The following is a 20215-nucleotide window of genomic DNA, read 5'->3' as shown; positions in this document are numbered from 1 at the left end:
AGGTTGATTCCTGTCCTTGGCTGCAGTCATGGACAGGATATCTCACATCAAGGTTCTTTTTTTACTGTAGTGCATGATATTACATATGTTTCTCAGTATTTTGCATTTGAAAAGCCTCTTACATTTTGCTGGAGTGACAAAGCTCAGTAATGCTCATTGTCACGATGGCAGTCAGGTGATCTTCAAACAACGACCTGTGACCGACCCTGACCTGTTCTTTTGGGCCTTACCCAACTAGATAACCCAACTTTGATTTATTTTGATTTCTTTTTACAAAATTTGTAATTGTTTAAGATGGAAACGGGCATATTGGGGGGCCTTAAACCTGCATTTAAGGCGCCCTACATTGGAAAACCCTTCAATCCACATGGATAAGCATCTTTTGGAGGCCTTTTTAACAGGATGTTGAGACTTTCTGTTTTGTTTTGTTTTTTTGCCATTGCCAATGTTGCAGTCTGAACAAAAGTTACCAGCCTTAAGAAAATGTTTGTCAGCATCAACCTTCATCCCTTCTCTTGAGCAGTTGGAATCAAAGCCAATGTTAGGTCTTAACTTGTTTTGCTTCTATTTCTATAAGTCCTCTTTTATTTTGCCAAAGTTAACATGCTAACCAGCTGGCTCCATCCCAGCGTGACCACCTCGTCACATTCTCATACTGATATATTATAAACTTTTGTCTTGTTATGATAAAAATGACTGAAGCTCTTGGCCAGATTGGTGATTAAACATCTCCTAATGCTTGCCAATAAAACCATATGTGCTCAGGAACAATAAAAGAGGTGGAGACAAGAGGCAATTTCAGTAACACTAACCCATTAACACGTTTATGAGGTTTAGTGCTAATTAATTAATATATGCCCCTCTAATTTGGTTTTGAATGCTTTGAGGCGGCCCAAGACCGATTTGGTGATTGTCTGCCTCCATAAGTCTAATTAGAGAGAGAGACTGTTTATGTAACTGAGAAAAAGTACAGTGGAGGTTACAGGTATCATTATCAGGACTTGCACAATCAATTTGAAATGGGAGGCAAATATAATTACGATGTGCTTGTAAATTAATACGTTCACCCAGCAACACGGCACGGTTCTTCACACAATGCTCGTGCGCGGTAGAGGCTTCATTTGTCTCTGCAGCAAAATTAATTTGCCTTGATGTTTTTGAAAGGGCTAATTTGCAGGCTAATTAATCTAATCAGTCTGAAATGAGGGAGAGAGAGAGAGGGGGAGAGAGAGAGGGGGAGACAGGGAGGGAAGGAGGGAGGGAGGGCCGGCCGGCCTCATCCTGCTCTCTCACTCAAGAAGAGACTCGCACGTGTATACACACTGACATCTCTACAGTGTTTGCACATACGGAGTACTAAAATGTAAACAGGTACAAGTCCTGCCCGACCACACACACACACACACACACACACACACACTGAACATCACTCCTCCCCCACAGAATCTTTGTCATCAACACTTGCAGCACGGCAAAGGGCAGTGGAAAGGTTACAAGCGTGAGTTAGTGGAAAGGTCGAGTTAAAGGTCCCGCTTTATTTTTCTTCTCTCTGTCCGCCGTCTGCCGGCTAAGGAGCGCCTCCCAATGAGAGAGAGAGATCAGCAGGGACAGGCAGAGCAAGAGGGGGAATGTTTAGCTGACCTTATTTTGATCTTTGCTTCTCAAAGAGGATTAATCCTTCAGTAATGGTATTTAAAGGATGCCGTATTTGATTAGGAAAAGAGAGACATCAATGAACCAAATCCCCCGGTTTCAAAATATTGCCGCTGACTTCAAGCCACGATTGTGTAGTCAAATTGTCAATGATGTTGCCCTGCTGGTTAGTGTTGTGCCATACAGTTTGTTTGTTTGTTTGTTTTTTTTTACTATTTTTGGCAGGTACTTTTTACAGTGATTTGGAAATCAAGCTGTGGAGTGGATTGTAGACTTTTTTAAGTGAGACTTGTTCATCTTCTTTATTTACCTGTTTGTGTCACTAACCAGCAGCAGCAGACGTAGTGCCACATTTTTCTTCACTTAATACTGATGAAGTCAACTTATATTTAGTTTGTCCTTACATGGTGGATACCAAAATCTGGATCAAGTCCTTCCGTCTTTGTGATCTTGTGTGTCCGTTCTTAGACAGTGTCCGTTCACAGTAAGTGGGATCCACCAAGAGGTCATGAACCTAAACTCTTAATTTGTTCATTTATGTCTTACTGCGATTCTGAAAGAACTGTAGGTGAGGATGTGAGGGACTGGCGACCTGGCCTGACCCAGTGTCAGCTGGGTTTTGCTACATGTACTGCAGAGATAAAGTGTATTTCATTGCGTGCTCATTTTTGTTAAGTATACGCTTCTTATTAATTTCAGAGTTCATCTGTTTCTCCCTCGGCCAGTTTCCGGACAGGAGAGAAGCACCGAAGTTCAAGCGATTACTCTTCCGACAGCAAAAAACAGAAGACGGATGATAAGGAGTTGGCCTCCACACGCTACGTGAGTGAAAATGTCACAGCTAGCCTTCGCTGAGTTGAACTGTTTTATTTATATTCATTTACATTTATGGTTCTCGTGTGATCCCATTAACTTTGTGCTGCTGGAACTGCACTTATCAATGTTGAGTTTAAAATAAAACAGTTCCAACTGTGTAAAAACAAATCTCCTAAAAACCAAGGCATGCTGATGGACAGTATTGTTCATGTAATTTTGGAACTGAAGCCTCACAAATTCCCACACCAATGTTTTTGGCCAGTTGTCAATGGAGACATGAATTTTAACCCAGTATGCTGAAGTTTATGGCCTGAACCTCAGCCAAATGTGCCATCTGGATGGCACATTTGGCCACAATGGAGCCTTTTTGACAGTTTTATCTAACAATTGTAGCAAAATGTTAAAACACCACATGGAAATTGACAGAGGGAGGATTAAAAATGGTTTATCACACTCTTTCATAATTTTAATTAAATCCTCGATGCTATGATAACCCTATTTCATTATCATGTGCATACATTTAATATTAAATTAATGGGGTGTTGTGTTGGGTAATGCACTTATTGTCTGCGGTTTTATAGATAATTAATGTAGGCCGATCATTTTTTGGGGGAGGAGATATAAGTTATGAAAACCTAGAGACATTAAATTTTATCTAACATTAAAGAGTATACAGACTGTGCAGCTTCTGTCCATACTAGAGTGGACAGTGTCATTTAGACTTTAGCAAAAAAAATCATTCCCTCATCTGTTCATCAATGCAAAGTACAGCAAAAGTCAAGAATGGCTTCTTCTGTTTGTTGATGCTAGGAAAGTGATGGAGAAAAGAGTGATGACAACTTGGTGGTGGATGTCTCAAATGAGGTACAAAATATAAATAACATCATGGCAGCTTCTGTGTTACCTGATCTACAAAAAACAAAAAATCTTCCTTTGTGATTTCTGTGCACTCTCCCACCACAGGATCCGGTGTCTCCTCGAGGAAGTCCTGCCCACTCTCCTCGGGAGAATGGATTGGACAAAAGTCGCATATTGAAGAAGGATGCTCCTCTGAGTCCTTCCTCCATCGCCTCCTCCAGCAGCACACCTTCATCCAAGTCCAAAGAGATTAATTTGGTGAGTCATTTGGGTAATTATAGCCTTCTGATCTTCTTTTTCATCAGTTCTGGGGGTGATTTACTAATTTTAGGCATTCAGAAAAATGGGGAAAAAAAATAAATAAAAATTCAGTGATCACTTAAAGGAAGGCATAGAACTGAGTGAAGGTGGTATCAGTAAGACGGAAAACTCCTGTCAGTCAATACGATAAATCGAACAGTTAACTGAATCAAGAATATCGATTATATTTGTAATATTAGCGAAATGAAAAAAATTTGAATTCCTCCCATAAAGAGAGCAGCATCTGAAGTGGTGTTCTTATTTGTACAATTAAGATTTCTTTTCTTATTCATATCATACTGCAGAATGAGAAGTCCACAACACCTGTGTCCAAGTCTAGCACCCCAACATCCCGCTCTGATGCCCCAACACCCAGCAGCACCTCCACTCCGGGCCTGAGGTCTGCCCCCGGTAAAGTAACTGCTGTCGAGACGCTTGGTGAGTGTTTAAAAACTCCTGAGTTAAAGAAATGTTATGTCTTTAAAACCTTTCATGTAATACCTTGTGGTGTCCATAGATAGCAATTGAGGAGAAGATAATATTCATATATTATGTATATTCATATATAATGTATGGAATGATGTAAAGAATGTAAGAGGCGTGCTTTGAGATGGACCCTGAAATAGTCCTCTTAAAAACAACAGGCACGCTGCTTCCAGATGCAAATGTCCCCACTTGTGTCAGACAGTGTTTTGTCTCGTAGCTCCTGGTCTTCGGACACCTCTGGCAGTGCCCTGCTCTTACCCCGGACCGTTTGGTATGGTCCCTCACCCGGGTATGAACGGAGAGCTGAGTGGAGCGGGAGCTGCCTACACCGGCCTGCACAACATCTCACCACAAATGAGCGCCGTGGCTGCTGCTGCGGTGGCAGCTTATGGCCGCACACAAGTGGTACTTGAGCGCACACTTCATTCATTCATTCCACACTTTCATTCTGTATACAAACAGTAATACATACGTATTCAGTCAGTTTCCAAAATCAACTTTGGTAGAAGTTGTCTGTTGAAAGTTTGCAATGTTGCTCCCACTTGATGAATTTAGGGTTACTTGAAATTTTCACAACTGGTTTTACTACCGTTGATGATTCATGTGTGAGCAGAAGAAATAAAAAAAAAGCCGCACTGAGATGGCAAACCACGCTACAGCTACAGATCAGCAGCATCTGATCCGTGTGTGTCAAGACTAGATGGCATAACGCCGCTCTACTTTTCAACCAAAGTTCGCCACCCATTAATACAAAAGTTTTACACTTCTTCAAAAGTGACAGCCCGGGGGCTCTGTGGTTTATAAACTAATAACATTAGTATTACATTATGTCTTACTTAAAAAAAAATTAAAAAAAAGGTTAATTGATTAATTTCTGCACACTGCGGACCTTCATTCATATATTTTCAGATCTAGTTGTTTATTGCTGTTCTCTTGTCTTGTAAGGTGGGATTTGATCCCCATCACCACATACGTGTCCCTGGGCTTCCTCCCAACCTGTCGGGTATTCCTGGTGGCAAACCGTACGTTCCCCCTTATTCCCTCTCATTTGTGTCGATCTCCCCGCAAAATCTCGCTCTCCCTTTACTCTCCTTGCTTCTCACCTTCAGAGCTTACTCCTTCCATGTGAGTGCTGATGGACAAATGCAGCCTGTGCCTTTTCCTCCGGATGCGCTGATCGGCCCTGGCATCCCGCGTCATGCACGACAGATCAATACTCTGAGCCACGGGGAGGTGGTGTGTGCTGTCACCATCAGTAACCCAACGCGTCACGTCTACACTGGCGGCAAGGGCTGTGTCAAGGTGTGGGACATCAGTCATCCGGGCAACAAGACCCCTGTATCCCAGCTGGACTGCCTTGTGAGTGAGCTACACTGACCCTTGTGTGCATGACACAGTTTTTAGCAGTTTTACCTGTAAAACTACATTTTGTAACGACAGTAAAAAGTCTCCACGTGTGTCTATCGTATCAGAACAGAGATAACTACATCCGTTCCTGTCGGCTGCTCCCTGACGGACGGACTCTGATTGTCGGGGGTGAGGCGAGTACTTTGTCCATCTGGGATCTGGCAACACCTACTCCGCGGATAAAAGCAGAACTAACTTCGTCAGCACCTGCCTGCTACGCTCTGGCCATCAGTCCTGACTCAAAGGTCTGCTTTTCCTGCTGCTCTGACGGAAACATAGCTGTCTGGGATCTTCACAACCAGACTCTTGTCAGGTACGGCGCTGGGAGTGTGGTGTGGGAGCGTTGGGGTCATAGACCGAGCTCTGTTGATCTTTCGATTAATTGAATTATCTGTAAGTTAAAATAGAAGTTTCACTATTGCAAAACTGAGATAAGCATTGTGTAACAAAGAGCCTTGAGTCTCAGCTATAAACTGGAAAAAGGTTTTACTGCCAGAAGTCATAACTCAAACTCAAGATATGAAACATACTTTAGTACAACTTCTAATACTATTTATGCCTTATGTCTCTTCTTTGGGCTAGTTTTCTGCTCTTTCTCCTCATTGTGCAGGAAAGTTGCTGCAAAACAGTTTTAAATGCTGACTGTGTTTTTCATCGATGCTCTGCCCAAGAAATATGAACAAAAGAAAATGAAATGGATATGCAAAAAAATCAATGGCATTGACAGTAACTGGTAGAACTCACCTCCATGTGACAATGTTGCACAACCTATGCTGCATTAATATGATACATATTTTTGATATAATCACTTAAAATGAGTCATATCAGGTTGGGCATTGGCCAACAGTTAAAATATTCCACTGGTCTTTTTTTACCCATGCGTGATCTGCGTGTGATTCAAATCCAGCCATTTCACGATATCACTGACAAGATCTCCTGTTGCTGGCAGATGGTGTGTCAGTCACTTAGTCACTGCCCATGAGTCTGTGGTTTGTCTTACAACCTGAGGTCCACGGAGTGAAGATGTAAAGACTCCTTCTTTCCTTCTTCTGTTTTGAGAGCATCTCTTTGATTTTATGAACGCCCCTATCTGACTGTGTTCATTTTCTGCAGGCAGTTCCAGGGCCACACTGATGGAGCCAGCTGTATAGACATTTCTAATGATGGCACCAAGCTGTGGACTGGTGGCCTTGATAACACCGTCCGGTCCTGGGACCTTAGAGAGGGACGGCAGCTGCAACAGCATGACTTCACCTCCCAGGTAATCATGACGCACACATCAATTGGCGCCGTAAAATGATACAGTTGTCATGTAAGTTAGCTCTGTAACTTGTCAGTTTGTTTGTGTAGCAGTAATTGTGGGATTATGTGATCTCAAGGTGTGGTTATGTACAATTCTTATTTAGTTTGTATCATTATTTTGTGGTGGAAATTGTGCGTTACAGGAGTCGCAACAAGTTGTAGTTTATGTGATGATACCCTCAGGCTATGATTTATGGCAGCAATTTAAAAACTCTGTTAAGATACAGTCAGGGCCAAACCGAGCTCTGGTTTTCTGGCCTGTCCTCAGATTTCTTTAACATTAATAATACTGGCAGTAAAAAATTAGGCTTTTTTTTTTTTTTTTTTCTTCAGGTGAGGAGGAGAGCTGCAATAATAGACCATTACTGCAATTTTCCTTAAAAGACCCATTTCGCAATCTCAGTGTGCACAGGGCATGGGTGTGCATGGGTGTGCAGAACTGAGGGAGGGCAGGGCGGCTCAGGAGAAACCTGGCCAATAAAATGCTTGTACTTTCTGATAATACCTTCTCCGGCCTCCAAAGACAGTTTCATGCCATTGCCTTTAACAACAAAAGAAGATTTGTATTCACCGGCTTTAACAAGCCGTCCTGTGCGTGCCCAGTATGGTTTATGGTCTTGATCGTCTGAAAGAAATTTTGTCAAGATATGTGAAACAAATGAGAGCTGACTAAATTATTCACCCACTTCATTTCAGCAGCCCTGCTAGAGGGACTGTTGCATATTCAATACCATTTTAAACACTGAAACAGCCATCTGTTTTGACAGATTAGTGCGTCCACGACCGAAATGTTTATGATGGCGTAGAGAAGCATATAGTGGACATTTGCCAACAAACGCCCGCCCCCACAGACAAGCACAATCCGCACACTCAATCATTCCCAGAGCAGACTGATATAAGAGATATTTTATATAAGCTTATAAGAGGTATACCTGCTGCCATCGTTTTTTTTGGGTTGCTTTGCAGATCTTCTCGCTGGGATACTGTCCAACGGGCGAATGGCTGGCAGTAGGGATGGAGAACAGTAATGTGGAGGTCCTGCATGTCACCAAACCTGACAAGTACCAGCTCCACCTGCATGAAAGCTGTGTGCTCTCGCTCAGATTTGCTCACTGTGGTAAGAATAAACAAGTCTATGTAGATAACCAGTGTTTTTGAAAGACAGGAAGGAAATGAATGCATTTATGCACCAAGTTTGATATTGACTTGTTGATCAAATCCTGCTGGAATGATTAGAAGTGATGATGGCTTGTTTTAGCTTTAATGTAACTCTATCACAAGTTAATTACATTTCTTAATTTTAGTGCTAGTTGCAGTTCTACATGATAAGCAAGGGAAGTGGAAATGCGACTGAATGCTGCTGGTTTGTGTAGGAGTCAATAAACAGTTTAGTTTGAAGCGATTTTCAGAGTAGAACACTGAAAAGCCAGAAATCAGGCTAAAGTCCAACTAATCTAAACCTGGAATCGGCAGCAAAGTTTTAGAGGTTAGCATGATGCACCCATATAAACAACCTCACTGATAAGATAGATGATTTTAATGTTTACATTGTCATCACTGAATTTGTAAACTGCCCAACAGGCCAGTCTTCCCCCAAAAATTGATTACAATAACATATTTGTTTTTTTTGTTTTTTTTTTCTTTTTGAAGCCGCCAGTTTTCAGAGGTTGCAAACATGAATTGAAATGTAGACTCCTGGTCTGAAAAATGAATGAATGCCAATATGGAAGTGCCCTAGACATGCATCCTAATGGCCATCAGAGGGCGAGTCCACCGGTTGCAAAAAGAAATCTGATTGTACTGAAGCCTATGGGAAAATTGCCCTACTTCTAAGTTGATTTATTTGCTCTGATTTATCATGGTCTTTATGAGCTTTCAGTCTCTACCACCAGATTCAAGACTTGAGTATGACATGATGCTCATTTTTTAAATTATGGTCCCATTTAGAGAAAAATAAATTGATAAAGCAGCCTATGCATTAGGACATGGCAACCTGCCTGATAAACAGAACAGACTACAAGACTAATGTATTTAAAAAGAGAGAGAGATAAATAAAAAACAAGAGTTCTGTCCACACTAAGTGATACAATATCCACACTGATATTAAATATGTAAAATATTTATCTGACTCAGTCTGGATCACTCCGCCCTCTAGTGATTAAAACGAGGAGCTGTTGTTCAGGTGCAGAGTTGTTGGGGGATTTTATCACATTGTTTACACCCTCAGTGTGACAGTTGGGTTGAAACACTCCATCCTTTCCTTTTGGTTCACCCCAGTGCCCTGTTCTTTTCTGCTTTTTAATCAGACAACAATCTCAGCCACCTGATCACTTTCACTTTGCACTGGATATCTGAGCGTGTACCTTATATGGTTTCAGTTAATATGATTGGATGATAACTGAGGTACTATAGTACATATAGTATATACATATACATACCTTTTTTTGTTAGATGAGTCGAGTGACAAATCAAGGCAAGCTTTGTGTCAGCCAGTTCTTGTAAAGATAAATCTTTGAAATATTTCTTGATGCGATCTTATGTGGTCTGCCATCCTCTGCAGGAAAATGGTTTGTGAGTACAGGAAAAGACAATCTGCTCAACGCATGGAGAACCCCATACGGAGCCAGCATATTCCAGGTACATTTGGAAGAACATACAGCTAGAATATAAATGTATATTGCAGGTCGCTGAGGGGTCAGATACCCAACAGTCCAGCTGCCAGGACAGGTCAGGCTTAATGGAAAAATCATTAAACAAAACATAAAGCACCTCTCTTTTCTCTGACACTAAGCTTTTGTTAGAAAAATGTTAAAATGTTTAATTATGACTAGAAATAGGCTGTACGTACAAAAGGTGCCAAGGACGGCAAAATCTGAATTCTTAAAAATATTAAAGTGTAGCCAGACATTCAGCCCTCATTCTGGGATATTATCAGTCATCAAGAACACAAATATTTGAACAAGAGGACTTCATCAGTGTCTTATAAAGAAAAGACAACGTTTGCAGCCTGAGCTGGACAGCTTTTTTGCCAGTGTCAAGCACACTTTATATATTATCACACATCTTTTCTCTCCTTTACAGTCGAAGGAGTCATCCTCAGTGCTGAGCTGCGACATCTCCATCGATGATAAGTACATTGTAACAGGCTCCGGAGATAAGAAAGCGACAGTCTACGAGGTCATCTACTAAGGGGGGAGGGCTGCAGCCATTAAAAAACAAGGTCATCCTTCCACCTAAGACACTCTGATATCTCCCTCACCTGTGTACAGTTTCTGATGTGTGTAAATGGATTTGGATGGAACAAATCAAACACTTCAAGTCTCTCTTTGGACCATGACCTTTTGATCTCCTGGTTTGTTGTAGATCAAAATGAAAAAGTAGAACCAAGAACACAGGTGCTTTTTTTTTTTTTTTTTTTATGCTGAGGATGAAAGAATTTCCATGTGTAGTAAATCTGGAAAGGATGCTGCTGTTCCAGACTGAGCAGATAGCATTCCTGTATGTAAGCATCTAACAGGAAAGTTTCTTTCCGACTCATTGCCAAACGTCATTGTTCACTTAAATGCTTCTCCTACGTGCTTCGTGTTTATCTGGAGGCTTGAAGTCTACTTAGCTGAGCTCAGAATATCTTTCGAGGGAACCTCTGATTTTGTGCAGCTTTACCATAACTGAAAATGAGAGTGTTACTGTCAATGTTAAGATCATGGCAAAAGTCTCTTTTCAAAACATAACACCGCTGTCTAGTCACAGTCAGCTGCTGCTCTCACTTCCCCTCTTCCCTCCACCTCATCACTTGTTGCTGAGCTTTCATCTTGCAGAGTTCATTTCTGGTCGAAGCATACACAAAAGCAGGCACCTGTAAATATGTTGTTGAAAGCGAACATATAGCCTTCAATCGAAAACATCTTCCTCTTTGGGTATGCTGTCAGTTTCTTTATTTTGATTAAATGCTTTCAGAAATGTGACATCCAACAGCAATACATATTCAGTTAATTATATCTTGTCTTTATGCTTAATATGTTACAACCTTTCACTGTATTTGCGTTTCTTTCTTGTGTATTTTTTTTATTTATTTCGTTTTTTTTGGCTTACTTTCGAGCATCGCTATCTAAGCATCAACCCCCCAGAAGTAAAAAAAACAGCAAAATTCGATTTCTTGCCAAATGCACGTTGATGTGTACCTTATGTGGAGGATATATCTCACATCACCTTGATGTGGAGGTGGGTGGTGAGAGACACAGCTCATGTTGTCCAGAAAGTTAATCATTTGGCCTTTTGAGATGAAGAATCCTCATTTGCTCTCTTGCAGAGAGCTAGTGTACACAAACTATAAAGCTAGATAGCTTGTCTCATTAAAAAGAGTGTCGGCAAGGGGAAATGGCTTATCTGATATGTGCTAATGTACCCATTACCTATTGTTGTTCCTGTGAGGTTAAAGGGGAAAGTAGGGACTCAAGTTGCTACGTTTAACTCTCAGCAAAACCACAACTTATCATTTTTGCCCTTTGGTTTTGTTTTTTTTGTTTTTTTTCCTGGGCTTAACAAATGGGCCATAATGTCTTAATTGCTGAGCTTTAAAATGCTGACAGGCAGACTTTTGTATCCTTAGATCGGGGCAAGATTGGAGATCCCACTGATTTCCAGTCATGATGCTAAGCTAAGCTAACCAGTTATTGCTTGTAGCTTCATATCTAATGGACAAACATGAGAGTGGTATTCATCCTGGAAAGTAAATTTAACAAAGAAGCTCAACAGTGTGTCGCCCATTATTTTAAACTATTGTTTTGGTTGCAGTTTGTGCTTGTGTGTTTTCCTTTTGTCGCTTTCTTGTCATTGGACTTCAGCAGCTAATTTGTGAGCTTGTTGTATGCGTGTGTGTGAGTATTTGTGTATGTTTTGACTTTGTGGACACTGAAGGAACAAACTAACAGGACTGCCCTTTGCACTTGGTTCTACGTCCTAAATCCAGACTCCTCTGGATGCTCACTGGATTCTGCCTAACAGATTTCAGGAAAGCTGTTTGGTGTTAGGAGGTCAACTGGCCCTACTTTTCCTGCCAGGATTTTCTGATAAGACTGTTGGGCATTTATTTGAAAAACAAGAGGGCAGTGATGTGGTCGCGATTTCTCTTGGATTTACTTCTATTGGCTTGTAGAAATAACACAGTGCCTTTATACTGCTAAGCTTCTGACTCCCATTTCGTCCTGTTTAACTACACAAAGAGCTGAAACATGATGGACTCTGCTAAGTGGTTTTAAACAATCGCTGGTATTGCTTGTATATCTTGCAGCATTTTTGAATTGATTTTTATTTTTAAGAACATATTCATCAGCAAAGTGACATGAATCGTACCCCACTCTTGTTTTATTTGCTTTGCTTAACACATGAATCATAGTTATTGCGACATCTGTCTGAATGTTTGAAGCGCAGTGCTTTAGGTTTTACAGCTACTTTATATTTTGCTCTACTTCGGTCATGTTGCTGTTGCAGCTTTGCTGTAACGCTACATAACTATGTTCATATGACCAATTTACAGGTAAATATATACAAAAGCTGTGAATTAGCCATTATTACGAGATAGAGTGAGTTAGGAGATTTAAGCAGACTTTGCAAGTCCAGCATCTAACTTCATTGGGTTACTCTCCAAGAATTTTCTCTGGTGTGGGAAAGCTACACTAATGTTAACTTTATCATGTCTTTTGTTCTGCTGAAGCTTGAAGTGTGTCACTAACTTCCAATCTGCCCTGGAGTCATAAAGTACACACGACAGCCTACGGCGGTTTTGTAAGGCAACAATCACAACCGCCCACATAACTTTTCTTGCCCACAGCAAGAAATTGTGGTGGTGGGCTCCCAAGTAAACTCCCAAGTATCCCCTCTTTGTAACATCCACGTTCAACTTTCTAACTAAATAGAACTGTTTGGAGGTTCAGTCTTAAACAAAATCATTTTAAAATATGTGCCTAAGGCCAATCTCCTGTGTAACCCACCTGTAATTTACAGCACCAAAAGTTCTTCTTCTTTTCTTTTTTTTTTTTTGACTGTAACAGAGAGGTATAGTAATGATATTATATGTACTACTTACATTTTGTCACAACCTGCATATTTTTGTTTTAACTTTCACTTCAGCACCCACTGAGTGCAGGGTGGAGGTTCACAGTGCTTTTTAGTGCCTGTAGGAATATGATTGAAAATATAGCTCATCTCATACATACTAAAACATGTTCTCACCATAGTAATCAAAGTTGTCCTGTAATATTGATAATGTCACCATTGGATGTAGATGTGCTGTAGCATATAAAATTTCACTGAGTCATTTCTTCCTTTGACAAGGACACCCTCTGTTAATGACTATCTTAGAAAAGATAAAAGTGACAACAACCATGACTAAAAATATCTTACATGGTCATATCGCTGTTATTTACTTTCCAAGCTGATAAAGAGAGCAGTTGGTATGCTCAGTACTAATCTGCCTGAGACCTTCCGTTCTGTGTTCTTGCACTTAAATATATATTTTAAGATTTTCATTCGGACAAAAGTTCAGCTTATGTCAGCCCGGAAGACTCTCATGCAAAGCAAGAACTCCTTAAAGGTTCCGGGCGCACAGAAAGATCAGTTTTCGAAAGGCTTCATTCTGTATTTGCATTCGAGTTTGTCAAATTTTGTTTGCAATACTGTTTTTTGCAGCTGTGACGCAGGCAGGTCTGCATTGAGCACTGGCATTGCAGGCTTCAGATCTTCTTGTACAATTACACAGTTTTGCCGGACATGGCTCAAACGTAAATATGTGTGTCACATTTGAAGAAACTACTCATAATTACTGCACTGGTATGAATACAAAAGGACATTTTGCAGTGTAGTCACCTCAAACAAGAAAGGTCTCATGGACCCGAGACCGGAGAGACCACTTGGAAGATATCCCGCTGTCATGGCTGATAATTTTGTGATTTCCCTGGCAGCCGCACTCAGAAACATGGTAACTTCAAAAGACTGGTCTTGGTGGCTGTTTATTTTTCACAGTGTTTGCCTTATGTTGTGCTTTCCGAAACATCTCTGTTTGCTGCAGTCAGCTATGCTTTCAAATTAAAATGACAACTCATTCACTTTGCTGTCAAAGACTGCTCTGCTGTGCTTTTTGCTCTTGAATGACTCATGAAACCTGCTGGCCCCTTCTTGTACGGTATCTAATACCTAGCCACCCAATAATACTGAAAAAACAGAAGAAAATGCATTTCAGTTGCACTCGTTCTCATATCCAGAGTCAAATCTGAATGTTACTCACATGATTGCTCCAAGTTAGCTGGCTAACATGACCTGTTACAGAAACAATGACATGTACAGTAATGATGATGTGTTGAGCATTTAGCTTGACTGGACTCATGAAGGCATTAAAAAATTTACTGTAATAATTCAAGCTTACAGTGAAACTTCCTGTTGCTAGTTGAGATTTTTTTTTTCCCCAATACAAAATGCCTTTGCTCTCTTTTTTCTAGTCTGTGGTTGATTTTATTAAATTATTGTGTGGAGTATTTTGTCTGAGCCTCATTCACTTTCACATGATCTGTAACACCTAGGTAAAATATCTCCAATTTAAGTGATCGAATTGAAGATGGTCTGTTGCATTACTTAGCCATTAGACAAAGGGCCAGTTCACGGACAGAACGGTCCTGCAATAATGAATCTGCATGCACGGATTATTTTGCAGATATCTTTTGACTGCTCTCTACTTGAACAGCCAAAGAAAACCTTGTTACTCCTCTATGGCATTACAGGGTACAACAAATAGGGCTTTTCTTTATCTTTATAAGAGTATCCATGACATTTGACACATATAGAAAAATTAACAAAAATTGAGTGTTGCTGTGATGGCCACGGTTAACCTACATTCAGTGAAAGCAGGTTTATTACATCCTGCAAAAAAAGAGATATTAAATGTTCATAACAGAACACTTGACTTGTGCGTAGGTCTCCACATATTTCATTTGTCAATTCACATATTTGTGTATGACAACCTGTTAATGGACTCATTGTCAACCTGCCTCTTGTCTATGCATGCCGAGGGCATCAATATTCTAATGGTTTCCTTGAAAATTTGATATTGCTGTACAGTACCTGCGGAAGAGTCAGCCATGACCAGACATTAATTCTGCTGTAGTATTTCTGTTGAGATCAGGTTCTTTAAAGCTCTTAACACGTGTTCAAGATGCTCTGCCCTTGAGAGAAACTAACACTGCAGAACTGTTCTGTGACAAAAGAACGGAACAACAGCTTCTAGTCTGTCCTTTAATGTCTACGTTTTTCAGCTTTGGACTTTTGTGACTCTAACCTACTTCTCTGTTTAACCTGCACCTTCATTCATTTTTTTCTTTCTTCCAAGTCACGGCCCACTTGAAAATCTGAAAAATGTTTGCAACCCACACGTAACCTCGTACAAAGATCAAATTATGCCCTCTCAGAGGATGGAACCTTCAGGATTGAACTGAAAGCAGGGGCAGCTTAATTTGTCTCTCTCTTTTGTTTGACAGGGAACAGATCACTTGTCAATTCACCATCTGTCTCTTGACTCACTTCCTTTTAATTCTTCTAGTTGTTACGCAATCAGGCTGAGATGCAATGCGCCCAGGCTGGCCTCTGGTGAGCAACAAAAGTATAGCAGTATGTGGGCTAAAATGAAAAAAATAAAAAAATAAATAAATTCAAAACCGCACAAATTTTGTGTTATTGCAAGTACACATATTCTATAAATACACATGTATATATACACACTATATTATATCTTCCATTTGTGTTCACTCCATTATCACCAATTAACAGAACTCTGGAAAACGCCATATTCTTTATATTAACACAATGAATACAGAAAAAAGTACAAGTGGGGGATGATGTGGACAACCCTAATATCACAATAATTTACACATTAAATCATCTGTGTTCAAGAACTACAGTATGTAACAACCCCCCCCCCCCCCCCCCCCGCCAATAAAAAAAAAAAAAAAAGCTTTAGATTTTGACTCGTGGTGGCGGGCATACTCCACATCCACATCAAATGAGCTGTGAGAAACGAGGGTTTCAAATAGTTTACTGTGACATTTTAGTGCAAGCTGACAGGTCAGTGTTGGTCTCTGTCTTACCTCCCATTGTGAACGTGCTGTGTTCATGCAGAGCACACCGCTGGACTGTTGAAGTGGATTAAGTGATCTAAGTGAGGGCTGTGGAGGAGGACGCTCTACCATTACAGTGAATGATACTCCTGTTATGGCTCTCCAATCAGCCCTTCAAACAACCAAAAGTGGGAGAAAAGGAGAAAAGGTGTGGATGCAATGTGGGAACGAGCCACCCTACTTCAGCGCTTTATATTAAGAGCACTCGCAGCTTGCAAATTGCCTACTTTCCTGACAGACATAGAAGTTGGATTAAACAAACAGGCCACACAAAGCAAGGTGGGGTTAGGTTGCATGGGTCAAATAGCATCGCTGGTAGATTTAGCTCATAAAGTTGATAAAATAGCGTTAATTTTCTGCATAACTACATCCTGCATTTGGATGTTTGTAGCCAATGCTGTCGCATTTGTCGCCCTTCCAAAAACCTTAATGACCACGTTGGTGACCCCCCCCCCCCCCCCCCCAAGTCTGCTGAATGCATAATGTTTGCCAAGAGCCACTTACAGAGCCAATACAATACTCTGCTAACTTCATAGCACTGTCAGGCACAAGCTTAATTAATTCACTCTTTCGGAGCTGTGACAGCACACTCTGGGAGAGGATTATAAATGCAACAGAGTGAATATTTAGTGCGGTTCAAAACAAAGTATTTGAAGCCCTCCTTCATAACACAGCTCACTACAAAAAGCACCGAACAAAAGCCTGCAATGTGCATAAGCACCGTGGTTCTTTGAGTCAAATGCTAACATCAGTATGCTGAGATGGTCGTGCCGGTTTACCTTGATCATCATCTGAGCTTATCAAGGTAGCATGCAAAAAACACAGAGTGGCTAATTGAGACCACAGAAGGATGTCACAGCCAGAAAGTTATTTGGACGAACTTGTTTGTACTCACGATTTTGCGAACTAACTTTGTAAGACGAAAGGTTTCCGCTAAAGCATTAAATCAAACTACAAATTTTGGCAGCATAGTGGTGGTGACAATGATGACGCAACAGCGTTGTAGTTCATCTATAGCCTATCATTAGCCTTTTACTTCCGGTGATTGCATTTAGGCTTCTAAACTAATTAAAGTGGTGAGACTGACTGGAATATTTAGTATTATAACCATTTCTTATTTTCTTCAGATGCAAAAGCTCATGTTAAAAACCCAGCTGCCTTTTGTCAAGAGGAGTCAGGGTGGTGAAGCTAAAATTCATCTTGGCCGGACCAATGACATGATTGCTGTGACATTTCCTCATTAAATGTGGCTAAATAGGACAGAATAATGTCATTGAAACCATCCAAAAACAAAATACAGAACAGTCTGGCTTAAGGGAGAACAAATCAAATTATACGAGCAACAAATATTAAACATGATAGATTGTATTTTATCACCAATTAATGCTCAGTTGAATTTATTTTTTGCTCCTTCATTGGGGCTTTCTTGCCCTCTGAGGACAGATTAAACTGCTCCATGAAAGTGCTCTTTCTTTTGGCACAGCATCAGTTCTGGTTGCTAGGAGATTATATTTTTCTTTTTTAACAAAACCTCAACACCTGATGAGAGGAACTGGAAGGTCTGTGAACAACTCTGTTCCTTTCCAGTGGCTGTATTGCGCTTTGATCATAAAACCTCAAATGAACTTAAAAATCCTCGGCCTTTCATTTGATGGGTTACACAGCGAATCCCAGAAGACAGCCATGGATATACTGCTGTGTATCTCTGCTCTTTTATTTTCCCCGAAAACACGTTGGGCACAAAAGTGACAGTTATTTCTGGAAATGTCAGGATTTATTCTCTTAAATCAAAAACATTGATGAATTGCTACAACATCTGATCGCCAATAATGTGAGGTTTCATCTGCGCTTCTCTTCCGTTCTTAGTTATTGGCTCTGAAAAGGAATCTTATCAATTACTGGCAGGTGAAAGACTTTTCTTTAGAAGCCAGGTTCAGACGCTGTGCTCTGACATAGCAATAATGTAGCCCGGGTCTTACATGAAAGAGCAAACTTTTACCAAACGTCTTTTCAGCAAACAAACAAAAAACCAACAAGCAAAGACAATTTTTTTTTTTTTGCTGTTTGACATTTTATACAGCTTTGCACTATCAAGCTTTTCTGCGCTGATTCACATTAATAGGACTCTGAGATAAGAGGGAGAAGTTTAATAAAAACAATTCTCCTGGTGCAACAAGGGTTCCTCTCACTACACCGGTGGGCTGCACGTCTTGAAAGGAAATTCATGTGAATAGAGATTTGTTCTTTTGCTGTATGGTGGGGAAGGTTTGGCCATGTATTGAAGATTTGCTTTAGTGTATTTTTAATAGGATTATTTCACAGCTTTAAGGTTCATAGTGTTCTTGATTATACCCTCATATTAGATTTGAACCCATCCACATCAGTCCTTGTCATATCTGACTTTCTAATTTCCATCTCCTCCCATTTTTCACCTTGCCAGTCCCATCACAGCTGTGAAAGAGACTGGATGAGGGTACATGCTAAGGAGTGTGTCCATCAGCTTATCTGGTGAAGTAAGTTTGACAGTGATCCTATAATGAGATGAAAGATTTGTAAGGAGCTTCATACATTTGGCCAATTCAAAGGGACATTTCATGCAACAACTGATGCTACTAACAATTTCCTGCCCTGTTATAGGGAGGACCGATGATTAATTCATGTCTCCGCCGTCTTAACGAGGTTGTGCCCGATGGTGGGTGGTGGGGGGGGGGCCATACTCCGCAGCGCTTTGATATCCTACATTCAAGGCTGTGTCACCCATTAATGACATATTTGAGCTGTGAAACGAGCATCATTATCTCTTCCTAAAAAGGGTAGGATGAGAGATTTCAGCTCAGCTTGTGTAAAGACAGGGGAGGAATCAGTGTGTGTGTGTTTGTGTGTGTGTGTGTGTGTGTGTGTGTGTGACTGACTGACATTTCCTTGCACTGCAACATGTATCTGAAGGAAGGGATTGAAGAAAGCAGCTTTTTTGTTTTCAACAATTCAACCCAAACAGCAGTGTTTCAAAGACTAATAAAATAGGTATTGATTGATCTGTTATGTGATGAAGTATTATCTTTTAATAATCTTTTACATGTTTCTTTTTTTTTTTTTGTTACAGCTTGAAGGTAAAGACTGAATAGGCAAAATAAATACAGCTCAAGCTGAGATATCATGACTTACATCCAATTAAAAACTATTTTGTAAATTGCCAAACCACATCATATATTATCTTTAGGCACCTTACTGACCACAAACGCCTTTTCACAAGAATATACCTCAAACAGAACTGGATGCAGATCAAGAGCCTGCAGCTCTGGCAGGGGATCCCTGCAGAATGAGGACAAAGAGAGAGAGAGGAGAAATAAAACCATGGGAGTGATAAAGTGAGTGACATGATATAAATACATGGCGGGAGACACGAAGAGAGAGAGGGAAGGGGAGTTTGTTGCGTAACATAGCAGATGGTTCACCTGAGCCAGCCCTATCCATAGGTTTTCATCAAAGAAGAGAGTTTTAAGTCTAATCTTAGATGTAGAGTGGGTGTCTTCCTCCTGGACCCAAACAGGGAGCTGGTTGCGCAGGAGAGGAGCCCAGTAGCTGGGGGCCCTATTTATCAGAAAGGCCAAACCATTATTGACTCTGGTCTTATCTATTTCTTTGTCAGGAGCCTTTGATGCCCAAGGGTCTGATTTCCTCTGTGAGGAAAAATTGGGCTTCAACTGAACGCTGCGTTCTTCACTCGTCTAGCTTTGTTGGGAGGGCTTTCTTTTTCACAGGGAGGGACTTCCATGCACATGTGGGCAGACTGGCTAGCAAAACAAAGAGGAGAGAAGCAGGAAATACCACACCAAAAGCTGGAAGATGCCTTTGAACTTTGCTCTGGATGACATTATTATGTTTTGGGTTTTTTTTTTTTTTTTGCTGCTTTGTTATTGTTTCATATTTGATAAATAACCTTTAAAAATGAGACTTCAAACCCAAGCCGAGCTAACCACTATGTTACAATAGATGTTCAGATCGTTTGTTCGTACTTCCCATTAGTCCTTAAACACACCATCATTGTTGCATGCACTAAAACACAAGTCATACTTAATATTACCACTTTATAATAAAAAAAAAAATCTAGTGAGAGTAAAACATTCCCAGAGACTCTTGGCTGGCACAGCAGTATGGTTTTCCATTTCATTACCAAAGGATACATTCTTCTTTCTGTTTTTCATATATCCCGTGTGTTATCAAGCCAATTT

At 40.5% G+C, this 20215-nt stretch overlaps 1 protein-coding gene across 15 annotated transcripts in view; it reads left to right on the top strand.

Moving 5' to 3' along the window:
• The window catches only part of LOC115048351 (transducin-like enhancer protein 4), a 35011-nt gene extending 20663 nt beyond the window's left edge, over positions 1-14348 (top strand). For 8 of the 15 annotated variants that reach the window (XM_029509759.1, XM_029509765.1, XM_029509764.1 and 5 more), the window contains 12 exons: positions 2353-2475; positions 3280-3333; positions 3433-3585; positions 3933-4065; positions 4331-4518; positions 5059-5135; positions 5223-5472; positions 5586-5833; positions 6634-6781; positions 7789-7939; positions 9383-9459; positions 9904-14348. In XM_029509759.1, coding sequence (XP_029365619.1) covers positions 2353-2475; positions 3280-3333; positions 3433-3585; positions 3933-4065; positions 4331-4518; positions 5059-5135; positions 5223-5472; positions 5586-5833; positions 6634-6781; positions 7789-7939; positions 9383-9459; positions 9904-10011 — 1710 coding nt within the window. In that variant the 3' untranslated portion in view covers positions 10012-14348. Of the gene's footprint in view, positions 1-2352; positions 2476-3279; positions 3334-3432; positions 3586-3932; positions 4072-4315; positions 4564-5058; positions 5136-5222; positions 5473-5585; positions 5834-6633; positions 6782-7788; positions 7940-9382; positions 9460-9903 lie in introns of all 15 variants that reach the window. The other 7 variants (XM_029509770.1, XM_029509768.1, XM_029509763.1 and 4 more) reach the window with 6 other exon arrangements.
• The last annotated feature ends 5867 nt before the right edge of the window (positions 14349-20215 follow it).

The sequence above is a fragment of the Echeneis naucrates genome, chromosome 9 (genome assembly GCF_900963305.1).
Source record: "Echeneis naucrates chromosome 9, fEcheNa1.1, whole genome shotgun sequence".
In the NCBI taxonomy this organism is placed as follows: domain Eukaryota; kingdom Metazoa; phylum Chordata; class Actinopteri; order Carangiformes; family Echeneidae; genus Echeneis; species Echeneis naucrates.
The sequence above is the reverse complement of the archived record's forward strand: the minus strand, read 5'-3'. Positions and strand labels throughout refer to the sequence as shown.